The sequence below is a fragment of the Lutra lutra genome, chromosome 1 (genome assembly GCF_902655055.1).
Source record: "Lutra lutra chromosome 1, mLutLut1.2, whole genome shotgun sequence".
In the NCBI taxonomy this organism is placed as follows: Eukaryota; Metazoa; Chordata; class Mammalia; order Carnivora; family Mustelidae; genus Lutra; species Lutra lutra.
In genome coordinates this window covers 217,451,479-217,469,915 of record NC_062278.1, presented here as the reverse complement: position 1 = coordinate 217,469,915, position 18,437 = coordinate 217,451,479, and the positions used below count along the sequence as shown (strand labels likewise).

Here is an 18,437-nt window from a genome sequence, read left to right as displayed (position 1 = left end):
CCTTAAACGGCATCCCCTAATGCTCCCCTCCCCAGCCCTGGTAACTAACCATTCTACTCTGTTTTCATAAGTTCGAAGTGATCCTTTCCTTTCCTTTTCTCTCCTCTCCTCTCCTTTTCTCTCCTCTCCTCTCCTTTCCTTTCTTTTCTTTTCTTTTTCTTCTTTTTCTCCTTCCTCTTCTTTTAAGATTTATTTATCTATTTGAGAGAGAGAGTGAGAGCACAGAGTTGAGGGCAGAGGGAGAGGGAGAGAGTCTTTTAAGCAGACTCTGCACCAAACAGGGAGCCAGTCGGGGGCCTCCATCCCACCACCCTGAGATCACAACCCAAGCTGAAACTAACAGTCAGATGCTCAACTGACTGTACCACCCAGGTGCCCCCAAGATGATTGTTTTCTTATACCAATGTCACACCCTAACTTTATAACCTCAAGCTGAAAAAAAAAAAGAATGAAAAAAGGAAACCCATGAAAAAATATAAGATTGCAAGTTACCATAACTTGTTGATACAAACCCTATGTGAATGGTTTAAGAGATGAAAAAGAAAAAGAAAATTTTGAAATATTTGAATTGATTAAGTATTTTGAGAAAATGTATAGGTCTCTGTTTCTTGGGGGAAAAAGTTATTTAGGTTGATTCTAGGTTTTGTTGCAATGACTATCCTTGTGAATATATATATTTTTTCTTTTTTTTACACTTACGGGAGTACACCTATGCAGCATATAAATTCCTGGAAATGGGGTGAGAGGTGGAAAGGGTCAGTGAAATTTACTTGTTGAAAACCATTGCCAAATCACCTCCCATTGATTGACCTGATTTGTACCAGTGATTACAAGAGTGTCTGCTTTCTCACAGATGTTCATATTGTGTTTGCCTGTTTTTCTGATTGTTGGCAAATTCAGTGAAGGTGTTGTGGGCATATCTATAAGCATGAAGAAAGCTGAACATCCTCTTTTATGTTTAAATCCCTTTTGTATTTTCTTTTTTGCTTTTCAGCAGTCTGTTTCTGTGAGCTGTCTATTCACGTCCTTTGCCATTTAAATTGTGGCAAACAAGAATTTGGGGTTTTATTTCACTAAAAAAGAAATGCTATGTTTTGTATATTTTGTAATGTAGTATAATGCTTGTCTTTTATCTGTCATTTAATCTTTTCTCACTTAAATTTTTTTTCTCACTTTTACAAATCTGATTTTTGACCTTGTGTATGATTTTTTTTTTTGCTATTCATATAATCTGTTTTTACATAGCCAAATTTGTTATTTTTGGATTTTAGATTTGGAACTTGTGCCTTGCTTAATGAGATACTCTCTACTTTGAAATTATGAAACAATATTTCCACATTGTAACGTCTTATGGTTGCATTTGTGAATGGCTGCGGAATTCATCAAATACACTTGTAGTTTGGTCGTGGGGGTCATGAGACTTCCCTCCTTGATCTATTAGAACGGTGATCTCGATGGCTAGACTTCCCAGCCTTGAACCATGTTTGCATTCTTGGTTCCACTTGATCCTGCTGTTGGTGCTGTGTGAGTGTGTGTGTGTGTGTGTGTGTGTGTGTGTGTGCGCGCGCGCGCTTTAATTTGCTTGGCTCTGTTAGTAAATTCTCCATGCTGAGTTTTTGCACTGTTATTCTCAAATGAACTCAGTCTGTACTTTTTTTTTCTTTTTGCCTCCTGACTCCTAAGCGTAATGTATTAAAGCAGGTTTCCATGACAACATAGGAGTCTGGATTTACATTTATTTTCCTGCTTCAATGAAATGGAAAATAGCTAGATTGAAGATGATTGCACCAGAAGGACCTGCTAAGAGAAGGCCCCCAGCAGGTTGATGGTAAGGTCTCCCCAAGCGCCCTTTGATGGGCAAAAAAAGTGTTCATTGCCTATATGCATGAACAATGAACCAAGCTTTCTTTCTCTTTAGATCATACAGTTCCGAGTACAATGTATTTAAATGTCAAACCAAAGCCAGGCTAACAAAAACAAAGTGAAATAAAAAGCCCCAAATGGTTTTTTGTTTTTTTAAAGTAGGTTCCACATCCAACGTGGGGCTTGAACTCACAACCCTGAGATCAAGAGTCATGTACTCTACCAACTAAGCGGCCAGCCCAAATAGTTTTTCAAAATTTAAAACTTTTGATTTTGAGATGATGCTAGACTCCATACAAAGTACAGCAAATCTCTATGTCCACACTCTTCGCCAGATTTCCAAATTTTGTCAAACTTTATCACATCTCCTTTGTTCTCTCCTTCTCTGTCTTTTTTTTTTTTGAAATGGTTTGAAAGTCGGTTGCAGACATTCTGCCCCTTTATCCCTATATATTTCATTTAGTATGTATTTCCTTTTTTTAAAAAGATTTTTCATTAATTTATTAGAAAGAGAGTGAGCACAAGTGGGGGGAGGGGAGTAGGAGAGGGAGAAGCAGACTCCCTGCTGAGCAAGGAGCCTGGTTCAGGGCTCAATTCCAGGACCCTGGGATCATGACCTGAGGCGAAGACAGCCACTTAACCTACTGAGCCACCCAGGCACCCCTCCATATGTATTTCCTAAAACTAAAGACATTATCCCACATTGCCTCCGTACAATGATCAAATCAATATTGATTTACTATTATTGTATAATTGATGGACCTTTTTCAGTCCTCCCCAGTTGTCCCGGTAATGTCTTACCTGACAACAGAAAATCCAGAAGCAACTTTGATCACTTAATTAAGGTGATGTCTGCCAGCTTTCTTCTCTATGAAGCTACTGTTTTTCCTTTCCTTTGTCATTGGCAGGTATCTTGCAGAGAGATACTTGGAGACCATGGAAATATTCCTTTACTTCTCAAAACTCCAACCACCAGGGTTTTTATTTAATTATTTAATTAATTAATTTTTAAAAAGATTTATTTATTTATTTGATAGAGAGAGAAATCACAAGTAGGCAGAAGTAGGCAGAGAGGCAGGCAGAGAGGGAGAAGCAGGCTCCCTGCTGGGCAGAAAGACCGATGTGGGGCTCGATCCCAGGACCCTGGGATGATGACCTGAAGCAAAGGCAGACGTTTAACTGACTGAGCCACCCAGGTGCCCCCCCAACCATCAGTTTTGACATTTGCAGATGGTTAATGCCCGAATCAATCATTTGAAAATGCCAAAGCCTGGTTTTTCTGCTTCTGTTCCAAAGATGTTTAAAAGGCAGAGGTTGACTTTCAATTTTTGGATGACTGTTTTTTTGGGGGGGAGCTGGGGGGTTTTTACAAAAGAAAGAGTAAGTGGTTTCAGGAAGTGGCAGGTGTTCATTTCCAAGTTACAACTGAAATGATTCTTTCGTCTTATATCCAACACACAAGTCCTGTGTCCTGAAGGATTTCCAGAGGAATCCAGAGGATTTCCAGAGGATTTCTCGGTGTTTCCTTCCTCGTGTTTTTCAGCACGCGCTTCCCACCCGGAACTGTGGTGGCTTTTGGGGGATCCCATGGATCTGAGGGAAGCCCACAGCTCTGGACAGGTTTGCACAAGGAGGAAGGAGAACACTGTTGTACCCATAATTCCTGATATCCTGGGACTGCAGCTACCTTCTCTTTGTTATCCCTGGGTCCATGCTTGCCTCATGGCACAGGATGAAAGATTCTCGGAAAGAAAATCAGATTATGTGAGCCCTTTTGTGTAAACCCTCTAGTGGCTCCCCATTGCTTTTAGGATAAAGGTGGTTTGGAAGGGGGCTTAACGCGGTATATTCAAGGCTCTTCCCCTTCTAGCCCTGACTTTGAGTCCACCATCCCTTCTCTCTCTGTGCCTGGATATGCCTGTCCTCCCCTCGGCCCCTCATCCTGGTCTCCCCACCTGGAACCCTTCCATTCCTTCCTCCGCTGACTCCTCCTCACCTTCAGATTCCAGCCCAAACTCACTTCCTTGGAGGATCCATCCCTATCCCCTCTACCCACACCCCACTTTATGCCCCCAGGGTTGTTTAATTAATGCCCCCCCCCCCAGACTACGAGGTCTACAAGGACACCTAGCATGTTTATTTTGCTCATTGTAAATCCTCATTACTTATTGTATGTTGATTCTTCCATCCAACAAATATTTATTAAGCACCACCTAGGTCAGGCACTGGGTGTAACATGCTGAAGACGATCCCCACAATTTCTGCTTAGTGGGGAAGGGAGAAGATACACAGAAAACCCAAAGAATTTCAGGAGGTGCCGGTGTGATGTCAGTAACAGGGAAGGGGACAAAGGGATGAGGGGGGAGGCATTTGCAAAGGGTGGAAGGCGCGTTGGAGCACAGAGGTGGGGCCGGATGCTAGAGGGACAGGAGAGGGAAGAGCCAGAGGCCGGGAGTAGGTTTGGTGGGTTAGAGAACAGTGGGCTGAGCTCCTGGCAAACTAGTATTTGTTTAAGGGATCGGAGGAAGAATGAGCGCCCTCTGCCTAGAAATTGTGCTGTGTGCTTTCTCATGCTTTATTGTTCTTGCCCCTTGTCAGATCTGACCTGCAGGTATGGTTACCATCACAGAGAGGAGGCTAACCCAGAGAGAGAGAGAGAGAAAGAGAGAGAGAGTGTCCCACGTCCAAGACCGCATAGGAAGTGAGGGGAGAGGGACCCCGATTCCACTCGGTTCTGGCTTTCTAGTCTTAAGGCTCCTTCCCTTTGCCCTCCCGCCCCTCAAGGTGGGTTGGCCGCTGTCATGCCCCATTTGTGAACGACATTTGCTAGACATTCAGACACACACGGACTCTGGGTCCGTGTATTGGAAAGCGGGTGTGTCCACCTGTGCAGTAACCGGGCTCTGTGGGGCCTGGTTTGCCCTTCCGCGAGATTCTGCATCTTCTCCCAGGTGTCTTTTCTCCAACTTGAACCACAGGCCGCGCTTAAGGCACCCTCCCTTAGCCCTGCCACGGAGACGCTGAGCGCACTGGGCGCGCGTGCACGTGGCTGTCCCCAGGGCCCGGGCGCTGGGCGGGGGCGCCCGCGCGTCTAGTACGAGACGCGCTGGCAGGACTGGGACGAGGGTGACGCGAGTGCAACATTTAAGGGAGTACCAAAAAACGCAGTGACCAAGATAAACAGTATTTTAATGAAATATTTTTAAAAATCAAGATGAACCTCCCCAAGTCCAAGGCAATGAAATAGCAAAAACGTTAAAGAAGGGATCCGTCTCGATGGGTTGGGCATCTGGGGCGCCCCCAAACTCTGAGACTCGAGTCGCGGGGTGTCGGGGCGCCCCCTGGGCCAGGGCGCGCCGGGGGCCCTCGAGCGCTGGGGTCCGGGGTGGGGAGGCTGGCGGGCGGGGTGGGGCGGCGCCTCCCTCTCGCGGTCCTCCCTCCACCCCTCCCGGGCCTCTCCCGGGCGCCGAGTCCCTTCCCAGTCCCGATCCGCGCCGCCTTTTCCCGCGACCCGCACGGGGCCCAGCTGACGGGCCGCGTTGTTTACGGGCCGAGCAGCCCTCGCTCCCGCCGCCCGCCCGCCCGCCACTCGCCTGCCCAGGTGCCCGCCCGGTCGTCCGCGCGTCTGTCTGTCCGCGCGTCTGTCTGTCTCACCGTGCGCAGATCGTGGCCCAGAGCGCTCTGGGCCGAAAGCCGGGCGGCAGGGGCGCAGCGAGGGGCTCCGGGCCGGGAGATCGCGGGACGGGGCCCGGGCCGCGGCGGTTCGGGGTCGGGGCCGCCTCCACCGCGGCGCCGCCGGATTTGTAGAGGCCGAGGCCCCGCGCCCCTGCTGGGGCTCTTTCTCCGGGGAGGGGCTGCGGCCGGCTGGCCGCCCGCGTGGAACAGAAGGACGCGCGTCCCCCAGCGCCGCTCGGGCGGCCGCCTCGGAGCATGACCCCCGCGGGCCGGCGCCGCGCGCTCTGATCCGTCGGGACCCCGCGCTCCTGCAGCCATGGGCGCCGGGGCTGGGCGGGGGGCGGCGACCGCGCCGCTGCTGGTGGCGGTGGCCGCGCTGCTGCTGGGTGCCGCGGGCCACCTGTACCCCGGAGAGGGTGAGTCTGGGGGCCCGGGAGTGGGCGGGGAGCCGCGCGGTGGGGAGGGGACCCCTTGCCAAAATGGAGCCCACCGCCGTGGACCCAGAGCCCTCCTCGGTGCGTGTGGGGGTGGGGTGGGGTGGTGCGGGTGGCGGGGACGGTAGCTTCGGCCCCGCGCGGGGCGGGAAGCCGCTGACCTTGGCCTTTGCCCGCCTGGGCTCGCGGTTCCGCGCCCCGTGTGCGGGCCCCGGGCGGGAGGAACCTTGCCCCAGTGCCCGCCCCGCCGCGGGTGCCTCTCCCAAGCGCGCCTCGGACCCGTGCCTAGTCCTCTCCGAGCCCACCTCGCTCCGGAGACGCGACACGCGTCCTCTTCGGGTCCTCTGTAAAGTGGGGTCCCTGGGGCCGTGCGGCCTTGGACAGTCAAATGCCAGGGGCGCACGGGGTTTGGAGCTAGAGTCGAGGGTGATAGGACTGAGGGTCCCTTGGGGTTCCTGATCATAGGTGCTCCCCAGGGAGAATTGTAGAATCTGACCCCCCCTCTCTGGATCTAGACCCGGGGCTATTGGGGACTTCAGATCCATGTTTACACTTTGGGATTCTGTTTCCAGATGTCCGGAGGCAAATTCTAGCGCCTTGGCAACCGGGCCTTTGTTGCAGTAGAAGTCGGGGTGTCTTTATTGTGATTATTATAGTGTCACCAGATGCCATGGGCTTATTTCTCTACACCTTCACCATGGCCTGCAGAGGTTGACACTGTTTGCCCATTTCATAGAAGAGTAAACTGAGGTTCAGGTAGGAGACAGCTCGACCTGCCCTAAAGTCAGTGCCAGAGGGAGAACTCGAACCTTTCTGTATGGTGCCCTGGTGAGGTTCTTGACTGCTGCTGGATGTCCCATGTCTCCCCAAAACCCCCACAACTCCCCACCCCCAGCTCTGTGCTTCATGAAGGGCTCTTACTGTCGACCCAGGGAGGTCTCTAACCTCACCTGAGCCTCTCAAAGCTCCTAGCCCCACGGACTTCCCTCCTGGGCCTCTCTGGGCTGGCAGCGGATGGAGGCAAACCCCAGCCCCAGCATCCTCCCTGGGCTTGGTAGCAGTCCGTTCTGGGGGCGGGCCAAGAAATGAAGAACTCTTTAGGACAACATGGCTGAAGTTTCCTACTGGTGTCTGAGGCCCTCCTTTAAAAATATCTGTTGGGTTACTTTTTCAGAATTCTCCATAAAAGGAAATCAGTCCTGGTGAGGAAGGGGTTGGGGAGGGAAGGAACCACAGCTCCTGAGCTTGGGGCCGGCAAATGAGGTCCCTGGGAAAGCACACACGGGCTCTGGAGTTGACAACGCATGTTTGCTGAGCTCCTCTCTGTTACACAATGGCTCCAAGGCCCGAGTGCTTGGTATACAGTGGTCACTCAGTAAAGGTGGCAGTTGGCTTGGGTTCTCATTAAGAAAATCCAAGACAGGGGCGCCTGGGTGGCTCAGTGGGTTAAAGCCTCTGCCTTCGGTTCAGGTCATGATTCCAGGGTCCTGGGATCGAGCCCCGCATCGGGCTCTCTGCTCGGCAGGGAACCTGCTTCCTCCTCTCTCTCTGCCTGCCTCTCTCCCTACTTGTGATCTGTCTGTCAAATAAATAAATAAAATCTTAAAAAAAAAAAAAAATCCAAGACAGGGTGCCTGAGTGGCTCAGTTGGTCGGGCAGCTGCCTTCGGCTCAGGTCATGATCCTGGAGTCCCGAGATCGAGTGCTGCATTGGGCTCCCTTCTCAGCAAGGAGTTGGCTTCTCCCTCTGACTTTCTCCCCTCTCATGCCCTCTCTCTGTCTCTCTGTCAAATAAATAAATAAAATCTTAAAAAAAAAAAGAAAATCCGAGACAAAGGTTAGATCGTTTCCAGGTTTTGTGTATGTATGTGCGTGCGTGCATGCGTGTGGTTCCCTGCTCTTCTGTTCCTTGTAGCTTTGGTAATTAAATGATCACTTCTTTACATGTATACAGTTCCCCCAAGGGCCCCAGAGGCGTATGCTTCTTTCATTCATGGCGACATTTTCGGAGCCTAGAACAGTCCCTGGTGTGTAGAAGGTGTTTGGTGAAAATATTTGTTTTTGAGTCGGTTCATATTCTTTGTGCTCTCACCAGTGCTCCAAGCCATGGCTCTCCTATTCTTAGATAATTCCCAACCACTGTGTACGAATACGGGCAAACTCGTGGCGGGTGTGCTTCCATATGCTTTGAATATATAACCTGAGTTAATCCTCAATGCCTATAAGGCAGCATTTATGCTCTCTTCTCACAGGTGAGGCCATTTGGTTTCTTCCTTTCTTTTTTTTTTTTTTTTTTTTTAGAGCATGGGTTTCTTAATAAAAGTTTGCTCTCTTGGGCTCGAGCTTCCCTTCCCCTGGCCGGTGGTAATGGTTAACAAAATCCTATCAACTCAATGAGATGTGATGCCCCTCGGAGGTTTGGAAACTTCGAGAAACTTTACAGATCATTAATCTCTCATGTCAACCGGCAGGGCATTTTGGCCTGGGGGTTGGGGGGTGGTGGTGTGATTTTTTCAGAAGTGAAGGACTTTCTTGGAGATGGCCACTGTCCCATGGAGTCCCTACTGTGCTGCTTAGCTGGTCAGCAGCGCCCGTCCCTCCCCCCCACATTGCTCCTCAGACTGGGTGGCTGTGACTTGACATTACTGGGAGTGGAGGGGTGGGGGTTGCATTGCAAAGTTAAAGAATGAAGGCAATGTGGGATTAATTAAACTAAAAACCCACAGGGCTTTGGGGGAGTCCAGCGAGGCGGCCGATTGAGGCGTGAGAGCCTTGCTTCCAGAGTCCCCTTGTCTCTCAGGTTTCCCTCATTTCTCAAGAGTGGCCCCAGATGTTTCTCCAGTGGGTTCTCTTGCGTGCTTGGGGCCCCCAGATCAGGGTTTCTGCCTGCTCAGTAACCTCCCTGAGGTTATTCTTAACCTCACGTGTCTCTCCTGGAGCCCTGCCCCTCATCCCTGCCCTGTTCACTCATAGAGGTCATGGGGGTGAGCTCCCGGGGGCCTCCACTGCTCCCCACGCCATTATTGACTTCCGTTCTTGATCTGGTTAGAGGAGGAGCTCTCAGCTTCAGCGCTCTTAACATTTGGGGTTAGATTGGTCTTGGCTGTGGGGGGTTGTCTTGTGTATTGTGAGATTTTGAGTTGTATCCCTGGTCTCTTCCCCCCAACAACGTGCTGTAGCATCTCCTCTCTCCAGTCATGACAATCACTGGCCATTGCCAGCTGTCCCTAGTTGAGAATGACTACATTCAGGGAGATAACCTTTCCCTCATCTAGGGCACTTCTCCTGGGTTCCTGCTCTCTTCTCTGTACTGGGATCTCTGTCTGCCCCAGAGCCTCTCCCTTCCCAGCCTACGAACATGCACTGAACCCCACTGCCCACCACCCACCTCCAGCCTTCCTGTGCCCAGCCTCCCTCCTGCCTCTCATCCGCCACACTGCCCACAGCTATCTGGCTAGTGTCTCCATCGCTTTGCTTTGCCTATGGCTCTAGTGAAGGCAATCTCTCACCTCCTGAGTGTGTCTCTGGTCCCCTCACCCCAGCTGATCTCTCTGGGTCTGCCACTGCCTACTCCCTCCCCACTGGAAGCCAGGAAGGCGCAGTCCCCTGCAGAATGTTCCCCAGCCCCGGCTCGCTCTCCACCATCTCTGCTCCCTTCCTGGGTTCAGATGTTCGCTCTGTCTTCATAGAGTCCCTGGTGCCATCTGCTCTCAGCCCAGTTTTGAATTCATATAGTCAAACTCCTTCATGTAGAACAGGGGCCAGCAAACTACAGCCCATAGGCTCACTCCTGCCTGCCCACACGGGTTTTATAAATAAAGTTTTATTGGCATCATCTAGGGTTGCTTTTGTGCCCTAATGGCAGAGTTGAATAGTTGCAGTCTCATGGCCCACAAAAATATTTATATTTTGGCCCATCACAGAGAGAGTTTGCGGACTCTTAATTTACAACAAACTCCTGAGTATCCTCAGGATGACCTGCCTAATGGCTTGTGGGGTCCCCCGTACAACATGACCGCATCACGAACGTTTGGGGATGCTGGTTTTCCCTCTTACAGAGAAAGCTGTATTTAAAAAAAAAGATTTTATTTATTTATTTGAGAGAGAGAGAGAGAGAGAGAGAGAGAGCATGAGAGGAGAGAGGTTAGCGGGAGAAGCAGATTCTCTGCTGAGCAGGGAGCCGGATGTGGGACTCCATCCCAGGACTCCAGGATCATGACCTGAGCCGAAGGCAGTCACTCAACCAACTGAGCCATCCAGGTGCCCCAGAGAAAGCTGTATTAAAGAAATTAATGCCCCCTGAATTCATGGGTTCCAGCGGTATCCAGAAAATACCATGATGTCCCCTCGTTAGCTGTGTGTGTGATCTCAAAATTTATTTATTGGGACAGTCGTCTTGCTGTTGAATGAGGCGCCCTCGCTGTTGGCTTTGTGTCTAGAACTTGAAAGTGGTGTCTGCTACGAGATTTTCTTTCAAGACCCCCGTGTTAATTTCTGTTAAAATACACACATTAGGGGCACCTGGGTGGCTCAGTCAGTTGAGTGCCAAACTCTAGGTCTCATGTGCCAAGAGCGAGCCCTGGTCAGGCTTCCTGCTTAGCAGGGAGTCTGCTTGAGATTCTTTTCTTCCCCTCTGCCCCTTCCGGCCGACTCGCTCACGCTCTCTCTCAATTAAAAAAAAAAAAATAAAAAAATTTTTAAAAGAATATTAATTCAAGTATAAGAATGTTTTAAAGTCTACAGAGAAAACAATGAAGAACAGATCAGGGTTGCTAGGGTTAGGGATGGAGAGAGCTTAACCATAAAGTGGTTGTCTAGAGGGAATCTGGGTGATGGCACTGTTCCATATCCCAGTTGTGGGGACAGTTGTGAACTCCTAGAGAGCACACCTGCTCTCTATCTCTAAAATAGCGAAATCATTTTCTAAAAAAAAAAAGGATACATACATTGGCTTATGTTTTATAACCGGGCCCTATTTATGGTTTTTTAATTAAAATAACAAGAAATGCATGCTCATTGCAACAGCTTTACAAAAATCTGGACAGGAAAAAAACAAAAAACAAAAACCAAAAGTCCCCTTGCAACAACACTTTGTTCCTAAAATCATTCCATTTCTATCCTGGGAGGTGACAGTGCTATCAGTTTGTGTCTTAATTGTACGTGGGTGCGTGTGCACCGTTATATGAATTTTAACTCATGCGTGGAGCTGTGGGACTGTCCCCACAACTGGGATATGGAACAGTGCCATCACCCAGATTCCTTCTAGACAACCACTTTATGGTCAAGCTCTCTCCATCCCTAATCCTAGCAACCCTGATCTGTTCTTCATTGTTTTCTCTGTAGACTTTAAAACATTCTTATAATTGAATTAATATTCTTTTAAAATGTTTTTTATTTTTTTAAAATTGACAGCGTGAGCGAGCACACAGGCAGGGGGATCAGCAGAGAGAGAGGGAGAAGCAGACTCCCCGCTGAGCAGGGAACCCGTTGTGGGACTCGATCCCAGGACCCCCGGACCATGACCTGAACTGAAGGCAGATGCCTAACTGACTGAGCCACCCAGGCGACCCAGTATTCCTTTCTTTTCTTTTATTTTCTTTTCTTTCTTTCTTTCTTTCTTTCTTTTTTTTTTTTTTTTTTTTAGATTTACTTACTAGAGAGCATGTGTGGTTGAGCATGAGAGGGGGCAGAGGGACAGGGAGAAGCAGGCTCCCCGCTGAGGGTAGAGTCTGAGGTGGGGCTTGATCTCAGGACCCTGAGATCAAGACCCGTGCTGAAGTCAGTCACTTTGCCACTGAGCCACCCAGGCGCCCCAACTGAATTAATATTCTTAACATTTGACATTTTTTATTTAAGCACTCATAAGCTCCTCAGGGCTCAGGGATTCCCTATTTGTGAATTCGCCTTGAGGCTAAAATTAATTTGCAACCCTAAAAACAGTACTCAGGGCACTTTGGTGGCTCTTCCTGGACATGCGTAGAGCATCCCACCATCTGGGTCGCTGAACCGTTCCCCTCTGAGATCGGGGTGGTGGAGCAGCTTGTTTGATCTTCCAGAGGGTGGACTCAGTTCGGCCTCAGAGATGGAAACAAGTGTCTCCTTTGGCGATGGACGTAGTGCCGCATTGCCCACATTTTCGTGCTTTTCGTGGGTGATTGTGCTCTTTGAAATGGCTTGCCCAGTCGTGCAGATGGGGTGTTTTGTGCAAATGTAGAGAGTAGATGCAGGAAGGCTGTGATGTGTCTGGTGGAGAAAACACATGGGTAGGTGAGCATTGCTCAGACCTGAGCTCTAGTGCCTGGTGCCGTTGGCTGTGATTCAAAGTTAATGAATCAACACTGTCTATTAAATAAGGTGTATTTAAACAGAAATGCACAGAAAACAAGGTTATGGATTAATCAGTTGACAGAAACATGGTGGCCAGAGGCTTGCTGGAACCTAACCTTGTATTTTCCCTAGGGACGATGGCACAGTGTTTGCTAATAAGCCCGTGTTCCAGGGGACTCCAGAGACAGAGCTAATGAGAACGGGCTGTAGATGATGTCTGGTCACTGTGCTTTAAAGTTTGTGCATTTGAATGTTGCCAGGACCCATGTAGCATGTTGTGGAATGCATCTGTCCCTCTGGTCTCTTTTTATCGGTGCTGAAATCCTTGGTTACGTCTTGGAAAGTTCACGAGATGGCACCAGACCCCTGGCCCTTGTTTCAAGGAGGGGTCTCCCATGTTCTGTTGTTTCTGGTGTCAGGGGGGTGCACCAGTGGCTTTGGGTGTTTTAGAAAGAGATCGTGTATGTCGCCAACCGCAGACTGGATATGAGTTCCAGTTGGAGTTCAAGGCAGACTCAACGAGGATTAAAATTTGAGTTCCGAGCTGGGTTTTTCTTCCCATTCCAGAAGGGATGGTGTCACATCACGTCTGTAGGGTAGCCTCTGCTGTGTGTTCGGGAACAGCAGCCCGATAGTAGGAGATTCTCGCTTCTCTCCTATGCCTTTGTGGGAATGTGGAAAATATAGGTACTTTCCAAAAACCGTGTTTGCTAACCGTGTGCAAAAAGGTAGTGCTTGGATACAAAGGGGTGAAGAGCGGGGAGCTACCACTGTTTTCCGGCAGCCCTTCTATGATTTCTTGTTGCCAGTCTGTTTCCAAAGATGTATCCTGTTCCTTTGCGGGAGATCAGAAAGGGGATGAGGTCTGAGATGTTCCTTCCTAATTACATGTGGTTGCATTGTAGCAAAGCTACCTGCTACTTTTTTTTTTTTAAACAAAGTGCCTTTTGGTCTTGTAAAACTTCTTTTGGTTTTCTTTCCTGTGCTGTGGCACTGCCCGTCTCCATCTAGAGAAGAGAGGAGGTAGTTAGGATCCCCAAGGGGCATGGAAGCTTCTTAGGATCCTGTGGTTTGATGTATGATGTCCATAGGACTGCAAAACTGTGAGTGGGATTAGGAATTAGCCTAGATGTTCTGGCTCCCAGGCTTCTAGAAGGTGGTGTCGGGGTGGGCATAGACCCTTGGTCTTCTCCACGTTCATTAGTGGTTGCTCCTCACTTCTTCCTCCCCTCCTCCACCTCCCTGGGTCCTGCGTCCCATTGATGGTGATTCCCCAGGGTCTCTGTGGCCTCGCCTCTCTCCTTGTACCCGCTCCCACAATAGGCCCCCTTTCTTCTCAGCCAGGGTGCCCTGTTCAGTACTTTCTGTCCTCTGCTGCCACGGGGATTTTTCTGCTTCCTACTTGGATCCTTCCGCAGCTGCCCCCTAAACCCCTTGCCCCGGCACGCGAGCTAGCTGAGGTCCTTGGCTGCTGTTCCTCGGGGTTCCCTGTTCCTCTTGCCTCAGCCTTCTCGCTGGTGCATCTGGTGCCCAACCACCCTTCTTCCCCCTTTTGCCCATGATACCTGCCTCTCCCTCATGGACCAGAGGCTTCCATCCTTCCCTCTCCAGCTTCATCGTCCATCCCTTCTCCTCCCCTTTCAGTACAGACTGGGTGTACCTTGGTGGCTCTCCAGACACACTGGTCTGCCCACTGGAGAGGCGTTCTAGTGAAGCATTGACCATACGGGTAAATGAGACCATGCTCTAAGTGTCGGCTGGAGAAGGGCTTGATACATGTTTGTCCAGAGTAAGAAGCAACATCCTGTAGCCCCCTTCCCTGCCAGTTCATACCTGGGAGCCCTGTATTTGGAGGTGGAGCTTTTGGGGAGGTAAAAATTAGGGTAGAGCCCAAGTCTGAAGGCTAGGAAGAGAGTGCTCCCCACAAATGGACCGTGCTGGCTACCTTGATCTCAGATTCCAGCTGTGAGAAATAAATTTCTTTGGCTTATGCTGCTCAATCAGTGATAGTTTCTTTCTTTTAAATTAACATATAACGTATTGTTTGCTTCAGGGGTACAGGTGTGTGATTCATCAGACTTACACAATTCATAGCACTCACCACAGTGCATACCTTCCCCAGTGTCCATCGCCCAGCCACCCCATCCCTCCCACCCCCCTCCCCTCCAGCAGCCCTCAGTTCATTTCCTGAGATAAGAGTCTCTTATGGTTTGTCTCCTTCCCTGGTCCCATCTTGTTTCATTTTTTTCCCTCCCTCCTCCCTTGACCCCCCCCCCCGCCCTGCCTTTCAAATTCCTCATATCAGTGAGATTGTATGGTAATTGTCTTTCTCTGATTGACTTATTTTGCTCAGGATAATACGCTCTCGTTCCATTCCCCGTTGCAAATGGCAGATTTTGGTTTTTTTGATGGCTGCATAGTATTCTGGTGTGTGTGTGTGTGTGTGTGTGTGTGTGTGTGTGTGTGTGTGTGTGTGTGTATACACCACATCTTCTTTATCCATTCATCTGTTGATGGACATCTAGGCTCTTTCCATAGTTTGGCTATTGTGGACATTGCTGTTATAAACATTCGGGTGCACATGCCCCTTTGGATCCTACATTTGTATCTTTGGGGTGAATACCCAGTAGCGCAATTGCTGGGTCATATGGTAGCTCTGTTTTCAACTTTTTGAGGAACCTCCACATTGTTTTCCAGAGTGGCTGCACCAGCTTGCATTCTCGATGGTATTTTCTTATGGCAGCCCTAGCTAGCTAAGATGAGGACCAGGGTCAGAATTGGCTCTGAAACCCGGCCGCAAGCGACACCGGCATGTAAAACGCATGTGGGTCCTTCTTTCTTTGAGATTGCTGGGGGCGGCCCACCACGTTTATGGGGTTCTCTCTAGCAACAGCCCTGAGAGAAGGCATCTGATGGCATTGACCCTGGGGCAAAGTGCTCAGTGGAGCGGGTGGGACAGAAGAGAGGGGGACAGACTGGTGGGGTGGGGGGGCCTGGTGGGCCAGGATGGTAGATGGTGTGTCTGTCTGACTTGAATCCCCACCACATCCCTTGGGGAACCTTGTGTAAATGCAGATTCTGGGGTGTGGCTCCCAGATATATTGATTTATTTGGTCTAGCATCTAGAGCTGGGCCCGGGAATCTGCATTCTCCCCGTCCATGATTCCGAGGCTGGCCATGCCCAGAGCACACTGTGGGGAACTCTGTGTGATGGGTAAGGGTGCAGGTGCTGGTAAGGGTGCAGATAGGCCCTGTGCGTGATGGGCTGGATTATGTCCCTCTCCCCCAAATTCATGGGTTGAGGCCCCACCCCCCAGCCCCTCAGAGTGTGACTGTAATTGGAGAGAGAGCCCGAGCAAACTAGTGTATGGGGTTCAGGTCCTGGCTCTGTCTCATCTTTGCTGTGTGGCCTCAAGGAGGACGCAGTCCTCTCTGAGCCTCCCGTCACATTCCTTTTTGAGAAAAGCTTTCTGGGCAACACGTGTGCAGTGTTTTGTCTGTGTCCCAGGCTTGCGCACCCCCAACCCTTCAGGGCATTTGCCAGCCCTCTGTGTCCAGCAATTTCCGGGGGAGCCTGATGCACATGCGGTGACTGATGTGGCTTTCTGCGGTGACCCTGGGAAAGCCTGTTTTTGAGAGCTTATCTTCCCTGGTCTGAGGAATTCGGAGGTCTCCCCCGGCCTTTTGATGTTCCTGCCTTGTGGACATCGGAGCTTAGGCCTCTCCCTTCCCCTGGGGAGGGAGAACCCGCAGGGATTTCAGTTCTAGCTTTCCTGGGGCTTTCTTTGGCTTCCACATCTCCTACAGAGCCTTCTTGGCTCTTGGTCTGTTCAGGAGATCCCCTTGGTGCATCTTCCAGGACTGTGAGAAGTTTCCAGAAGGATGATGGCCTGGATGGTGAATGTACCGTCAGGGCCGACTTTCCCCTCTGGTGCTCTGCTTACACGGTTTTCTTCTCCGTCCTCTGTGTGTGATGATGGTCCACTGTTGTTACCTGCATCCTCTGTCTGAGTATCCGAGGCCCCAGGCACCCACATCAGGGCCCCTGACCCCTGTGGTGGCAGAGGGACCCTCCTGTCTTCTCCTCCTTTGACTGGGCCCAAGAACTACTTTCCTGGGGCATCTGGGTCGCTCAGTTGGTTAAGCCTCTGCCTTCAGCGCAGGTCATGATTCCAGGATCCTGGGATCGAGCCCCATGTTGGGCTCCCTGCTCTGCGGGGAACCTGCTTCTCCCTGTCCCTCTCCCTCTGCCTGCCGTCCCCCCTGCCTGTGCATGCTCTCTCTCTGTGTCAAGTAAATAAATAAAATCTTAAAAAAAAAAAAAAAAAGGAACCACCTTCCTCAGGTCTCCTCTCTGTGGGCTGCTTCCTCTCTCACTGAGATTTTTACCAGGAATTTACAGGAAAAGACTCCCAGTGCTTTAGCTCCCTGCCTCCCCCCTCAACCTGATCTCTGGTCCACCCATAAACCTCCCTGAGTTGCATGTGTGAACTTATCTGCACAAGACTTCCAGAGAAGAACTCTGGGTCCAGAGGCATCTGTGTTTATAACATTGCCCCCGAGCCTTGGTGATCTCATCCCTCACTCTTCAATGCCATGCAGTTGGGATAGGTCCTGCAAGCCTCTTGAAGTCCCTCAGACCTTGTCTAAGCTGGCTTCTCTGTGCTATTTATTTGGCTGCCTGTTACTCCTGCCTCCTTTGACTTCTGTGCACCTGCCTCCCTACCCAGTGGGGCCAGGAAGATGGAAGCCCAGAGAGGTTAAGTCACTCACCTGAAGTCACACAGCTGCCAGTCAGCAAAGCTGAGATTTCGCACCTGGGGCTGTCAGGCTTCTCTGGTCTGTGCAGAACATTGCCTTAGCGCACTCTGATAGCAGCCGGGCAGTTATTTCGGTGTCTCTACGAGCTGTAAGCCTTCAGCCTCATCTATCTTGATGGCCCCCGTGCCCAGCATGATGCCCAGTGCACCAGGACCCCCAGCAGATGTTGGCTGAGTGAATAAAGCAGCGATTTCCATATGGCTGACTTGCCGGTCCTGGAACCTGCATTAGAATCCTGGGGTCTGGATTCTCCCTGCCACTGGCTCAGCTCCCCTGTTTCTCCTGTGGGGAAGCCAGTTTTGAGAGCCAGTCTTTTGGGCAGGTGGAGAATCTTCAGGAAGTCTTATACCGCGGTGTGCCCCAATTCTCGTTTCCGAAGGTGACACATCTAGGAACTGGTTTCGCCAGCTCGGGGCAGAGCACTAACACGTGTGCGTGGCCAGATTCCAGTTCTCATCGGCTCTTCATGGCTTCTTTGTCACGCTGCTGCCATCATTCACAGCTATGAAACGGAGGCAGAGCTCGAAGGGGTGGCACAGGTCCGTGGCTCAGGATGACCACGGCTGGCAGGTGCTGGGGTAGAAAGCCAGATCTGCTGGGTTTCTAGCAAGGCCTGGAACTGGCATGGGTGGTGGCCAGACACTTAAACCCAAGGCTCGTTGGCACAGGACTCCTGAATTTCGGGGTGTTAAGACTGGTAAGAATGCAGAGAACACGTGGCCCCAGACTGGGTCACCCGGGAGCATTTGAAAAATGTGGAGTACATTCACGATCAGATGCAGAATGTCTAAAACTCTCAGCATTGGAAAGCACTCTCAGAACCTTCTAGATACCCCCTTCCCTGCCCCTCCACACTTCTCCTTGCCTGCTTTCACGGTGGAGAGACAACTAGGGAGAAGGGACACTTTCCAAGGTGGCTCTCATGTTAAGTCATATTGCCTGGAACATTGTCAGATCCCTCCAGCCGGGCAGGAAGTTCTAGACCAGCACCATCCGAAAGAAAGAGTTGCTCCAAGGGAGAGGTCCTGTGTGTGTGCTGTTCAGCATGGTGGCCGTTGTCCCTGTGGGGCTCTTGAAGCTGTGACCAGTCTTTACTTTTATTTTACTTTAGGTCATTTAAATATTACAAAAGTCAGTATTTGATTCTGTTGCTGGAAAACCTTTTAGTACGTTTGGAACAAGTTGGAGAAATGCACCTGCATTTTCAGTGCTACGTTGTATGAAAGCTATGTGTACAGATCTTGTATTTCTGCTGCAGATTTGGCATCTGAATTGAGATGGGCTGCATGGCATTTTAGAAGCTTCCTGTGGGGAAAAA

At 50.3% G+C, this 18,437-nt stretch overlaps 1 protein-coding gene across 4 annotated transcripts in view; it reads left to right on the top strand.

Annotated features, from left to right (window-relative positions):
* The first annotated feature begins 5,388 nt into the window (after positions 1-5,388).
* The window catches only part of INSR (insulin receptor), a 125,553-nt gene continuing 112,504 nt past the window's right edge, over positions 5,389-18,437 (top strand). For 2 of the 4 annotated variants that reach the window (XM_047703826.1, XM_047703816.1), the window contains exon 1: positions 5,391-5,954. In XM_047703826.1, coding sequence (XP_047559782.1) covers positions 5,855-5,954 — 100 coding nt within the window. In that variant the 5' untranslated portion in view covers positions 5,391-5,854. Of the gene's footprint in view, positions 5,955-18,437 lie in introns of all 4 variants that reach the window. The other 2 variants (XM_047703808.1, XM_047703798.1) reach the window with 2 other exon arrangements.